The sequence below is a fragment of the Triticum dicoccoides genome, chromosome 3B (assembly GCF_002162155.2).
Source record: "Triticum dicoccoides isolate Atlit2015 ecotype Zavitan chromosome 3B, WEW_v2.0, whole genome shotgun sequence".
In the NCBI taxonomy this organism is placed as follows: domain Eukaryota; kingdom Viridiplantae; phylum Streptophyta; class Magnoliopsida; order Poales; family Poaceae; genus Triticum; species Triticum dicoccoides.
Genome location: NC_041385.1, coordinates 700,082,183 through 700,087,205, shown reverse-complemented (window position 1 = coordinate 700,087,205; position 5,023 = coordinate 700,082,183). Strand labels below are relative to the sequence as shown.

Sequence of the window (5,023 nt, the reverse complement as noted above, 5' to 3'; positions counted from 1 at the left end):
GGGCACATCGGTGGGCGGTAGAGGGACGGAAGGGTGGCGCGGGAGGAGACGCATCGGCAACTGTGTGCCATCAATGCGGGCGGTAGACGGACGGGCGGGCGGCCGTCGTGTCGTTTGAACGCGCGACAGTCGCCTGCACCGGGAAGCGGCGCGAGCGGTGCTCTCTCGGCCGGCGCGCCACTTCAATGCTGGCGTCGGTGAGTGGTCGCGTCCGCTCGGGCCAGGCATGAGTGCAGGCGGTGACGCTCTGGAGCAACGCTGGCCGAAAACGCGCGGGAAGGGGAAGGGGTTTTTGGTGCGCCAGGGTGGTCAGAAGCGGGCTTGAGATCGGTCTGGACTCCCGCAAACCTCCTCCAACGATCGATACAGGACCGCGTTGGATGGCTTCCACGGTCCGGACGGTTGCGGAAGGTTTGTGGGTCGGCGTTGGAGATGCCCTTAGTTTATTATCATATCACACGATTCTTGTTCTTAGTTAGTCTACAACTTAGCATATTCATGTTTTGACGGGGATTAGCTAATTAATTCATCCACAGGCGGAAAAGAGTGGCTCTCCAGGCTCGGTCACAAAGGCACACCCGCACGAAAAATGTTCGTCGGCTCTCCTCCATAGGTTCTGGGCCGGTCAAAATCGGAAGCAATGAGTGATTCCACAAACCCGGAAGAATCGAATCGATTTTGAGTTGAGCACTGCAAAATCATGGTACTGCAGCCATCTCACGGAGTCATAAAGAAATATTGATACGACGACGATCAAGAGCCATCCAACACACGTAAGATAGCGGCCGGACCACTGGACCATCCATGCGAGTGGGCGGGAAAGGAAGAGATACCTATTCCATATTCCATGGGAGCCGAGAAAGGATGGACGAAAGCCCGATTTGCCAGCACACCGTGGGGTCCCGATAGAGCACCCAGCCGATCAGTGGAGACGAACACGGGGAGGGGGCGGAAAGCATTTTCCCGTCCATTTTCCCGTCCGCCTCACTGTCCAGCATGGCCGCCCAAAGCACGACCATCGAATTTGTGCCTCTCTCGCCCCCGACGCCGGTGGTCAACAGGTAGATTTGCGGCGGTGGGATTTAGCGCATCCAACCGCCGGCGAGTGCACCTTGTCATGGATTGGCCGAGTACCGGATCATATAGCCCCGGCAACACCTCCGTGCCCCATATGCAGGCTCCGCCTCTAGCCGCTCGAATCTATCCCGTCGGCGGTTAGCCGGCAAAGACACGTCCCGGCTCGTCGGCTCACCGTTGCTGCTCATAAAGTGCGATGACTGCCCGCGACAGGTCGTGCACCGCGTTTCTACCACACCGGAACATCCCAGATGGGTGTTCTTCAAGGGCAAAAAAGACCTGGTATGTACTTCTTTTGATTTGGTTGTGTTCCCGGATTCGGCGCATTTTCGGTAGCTCATTGCTTATACTCAAATTTGTGTGTAGGATGAATGCAAGTTTTGGTATTGGGAAGAAAAAATACATCGATCTGTTGATAGCACGAAATTTGATAGATTCACGTGCACTTGTTGTTAGAATGAAGACCAGAGATAAGATTAGATGTGAAGCAACGTCTACTTCTTTAGAATCGAAGAAGAAAAAAGTGTGCAAAATCGAGAACCCACAGATCAACAATGAAGACATACAAATGATATTAATCCAACTAGTGGGAGCAGTTATGAAAGTTGGATATCTTTTAAAATGTCTATTTGTGATTCTTTGTTTTCTTTGGTCTTATTCTCCTAGCGAAGGATTGATGAATGTACTCAAATGTATCAAAATGTTTGTTGATAAAATAAAAGATATGTATTTTAGTGGTTAAACAAGTGTATACATACGGGCACCAGCCGGCTATGGATCAGATGCGTCCGTGCGTTGAGCGCATGGCCAGCACATCCTACATAAATGGACAAAATTCAGAAGAAAAAAACGGATGTCCGTCTGGTGTTAGTGCGTTGGAGTTGGCATTATCGCATGGTGATCTGCATTTCGCTGGTCTCTGGTGCCATGAGGCATGGCAAATGCCAAAAGGTGCTGGCTGGCTCCTTCTTGGAAGGCGACTGCCCGGCCGTGTCGATGTCAACCACCCATAGCAAATGTGCAGATTACAGTACATGCGTCAACTCTACGAGTTAGGAGGTTTGAATTTCCAGTCGGAGCACTAGCAGCAGCGGCAGCGCACACACGCACACACGCAGGAGACAGGCAGGTCCCTGAATGCCGACCGGTCCGGGTCGGCACTCGCTTTACGCAGCGCAGGCTCCTCCTATAAATTGCACCCGTGCCCTCGGTACCCAGAGGCAGGCCAGGCACCCACCACCACCACCTCGCGCTCTCTGGCTCGCCAGTAGACATTTACTCGTTCTCTGCAGATCACGCTGCACAAGATCGCATCTCTAGCGCGCAGAGTGCACTACACTTACTGTGGTCTGGCCTCCTCTTAATTAGTTCTCACCTGCAAGCGGACTCAATCTGTTGGCAGCAGTTAAAGCCTACGGAGAGGTCGATCGGGATGGCGGACAAGGTCGTGGCCACCTACTACTACCCGCCGATGGAGGTAGCCGCCGCCGAGCTCGGCCAGACCGCCGGCTCCAAGCTCGACGACGATGGCCGCAACAAGCGCACCGGTACGTAAAACCCCTTTCTCGTCTCATGGCGTACTTGATTGTTGGTTTCTGACTCTGACGTACAGCATACAGTAATTGATTGTTGGTTTCTCACTCGGACGTACATACTGATGCCGATGTGTGCAGGCACGATGTGGACGGCGAGCTCGCACATCATCACGGCGGTGATCGGCTCCGGGGTGCTGTCGCTGGGGTGGGCAATCGCGCAGCTCGGCTGGGTGGCCGGCCCCGCCGTCATGCTGCTCTTCTCCCTCGTCACCTACTTCACCTCCTCGCTGCTCGCCGACTGCTACCGCTCCGGCGACCAGAGCACCGGCAAGCGCAACTACACCTACATGGACGCCGTCAACGCCAACCTCAGCGGCATCAAGGTGCAGATTTGCGGGGTGCTGCAGTATGCTAACATCGTCGGGGTTTCTATCGGCTACACCATCGCCGCCTCCATCAGTATGCTGGCCATCAAGAGGGCTAACTGCTTCCACGGCAACGGCCACGCCGACCCCTGCAAGGTCTCCAGCGTGCCCTACATGATCATCTTCGGCGTCGCCCAGGTCTTCTTCTCCCAGATCCCCGACTTCGATCAGATCTCCTGGCTCTCCATGCTCGCCGCCGCCATGTCCTTCACCTACTCCTCCATCGGCCTCGGCCTCGGCATCGTCCAAGTCATAGGTAGGTGATTATGCACACTCTCGTCGATCGAGGAGTAATTCTGATACATAGTCAGCAATGTGTTAACCAATTATGCATGCATGCAGCTAACGGAGGCATCAAGGGCAGCCTGACCGGCATCAGCATCGGCACGGTGACGCCGATGCAGAAGGTGTGGCGCAGCACCCAGGCGTTTGGAGACATCGCATTCGCCTACTCCTACTCGCTCATCCTCATCGAGATCCAGGACACAATCCGGGCGCCACCGCCGTCGGAGTCCACGGTCATGAAGCGCGCCACCATGGTCAGCGTCGCGGTGACAACGGTCTTCTACATGCTCTGCGGTTGCATGGGCTACGCGGCCTTCGGCGACGCCGCCCCGGGGAACCTCCTCACAGGGTTCGGCTTCTACGAGCCCTTCTGGCTCCTCGACATCGCCAACGCCGCCATCGTCATCCACCTCGTCGGCGCCTACCAGGTGTACTGCCAGCCCCTGTTCGCCTTCGTGGAGAAGTGGGCGGCGAAGAGGTGGCCGGAGTCAACGTATGTTACCGGCGAGGTCGAGGTCCCGCTCTTCAGGACGTACAAGGTGAACATGTTCCGGGCGACGTGGCGGACGGCGTTCGTGGTGGCGACGACGGTGGTGTCCATGATGCTGCCCTTCTTCAACGACGTCGTGGGGTTCCTGGGCGCGCTGGGGTTCTGGCCGCTCACCGTCTACTTTCCCGTGGAGATGTACGTGGTGCAGAAGAAGGTGCCCAAGTGGAGCACGCAGTGGGTGTGCCTACAGATGCTCAGCCTCGGATGCCTAGCCATCTCCCTTGCCGCCGCCGCGGGGTCCATCGCCGGCATCAAGTCCGACCTCAAGGTGTACCACCCGTTCAAGTCATAATCGACGTCTGACCATCATGCACGCACCGAAGAACATTCTACGATAGCGTCCGGTAAAGTTCACTTTGGCTGGAGTGTGAAAGCCAAACTGGGTCAAAAAGAAGAGCGACAAGCTACCGAAGTGTCAAAAAATTGTTTAGGCTGGCTAATGACCGCCGTAGTCGCCTCAAAGAAAAGATACTACTACCTAAGTGTCAAGAGTGTGTGTCACCAACTAATGTTCTTGTTTTGCGTGGTGGTAGAAGCTAATTTAATAATAGTACAGAATTTGAAAAGAATATTGAAGTGTGTCTGTCGTTTGTTGTCACCCTGAGCTCAGACTGTGTGTCATGCATGTTCAAATCACACCAACCTCGGCCGATTTTGAAGCTAAAGTTGATCCACCGTTCCTTTCGGAAATGGGTTGGCGAAGCGTCGAATCCTCGGAAGAATCTTCGTTTTCTTTGTTCTACGAGTGGAAAGGAAGCATCGGGGCCAGCCGGCATCCTGCGGGATGAATCTCGGAGGGGTCCGTAACGTCGTGGCGTTCAAAGATCCCGGCCGGCACTTTGGGCGATGTGACCTTCGCTTTTCCGGTGAGATTCCAGATGCCTAGTCTCGTAGACACTCTTGAGTGGGTTCGTGCTGGCGGCCCGGCGGCTTCACGGTCACGGCCGTCCCTGGGCCTCTCCAGTCGCCATCGCAGATTCTGTGGTTGGTTGGTGCCGACGGTAGCATGCGACCGTGCGTACAAAGGGAGCAAGAACCCCACGAGTAAAATACATAGAGGAATATGATGACAGTTAGCTAACGTGGCCCTTTTATCGATGTTGAAGAGCTTTTTTTGCCGAACTTCTCCTCAACGGCTGTTATTACAAAAC

At 55.1% G+C, this 5,023-nt stretch overlaps 1 protein-coding gene across 1 annotated transcript; it reads left to right on the top strand.

Annotated features, from left to right (window-relative positions):
* Positions 1-2,303: 2,303 nt before the first annotated feature.
* LOC119277970 (amino acid permease 3-like) lies at positions 2,304-4,441 on the top strand. Its single transcript, XM_037559322.1, has 3 exons — positions 2,304-2,624; positions 2,751-3,293; positions 3,380-4,441. The coding sequence occupies exons 1-3, from the start codon at positions 2,510-2,512 to the stop codon at positions 4,162-4,164; spliced, it is 1,443 nt and encodes a 480-aa protein (XP_037415219.1). The 5' UTR covers positions 2,304-2,509; the 3' UTR covers positions 4,165-4,441.
* The last annotated feature ends 582 nt before the right edge of the window (positions 4,442-5,023 follow it).

Coding starts and splice junctions, on each gene's coding strand:
- LOC119277970 (XM_037559322.1), top strand. CDS start 2,510: ATGGCGGACAAGGTCGTGGCCACCTACTACTACCCGCCGATGGAGGTA. Junction 2,625..2,750: donor TGGCCGCAACAAGCGCACCG/GTACGTAAAACC, acceptor CGATGTGTGCAG/GCACGATGTGGACGGCGAGC. Junction 3,294..3,379: donor CGGCATCGTCCAAGTCATAG/GTAGGTGATTAT, acceptor GCATGCATGCAG/CTAACGGAGGCATCAAGGGC.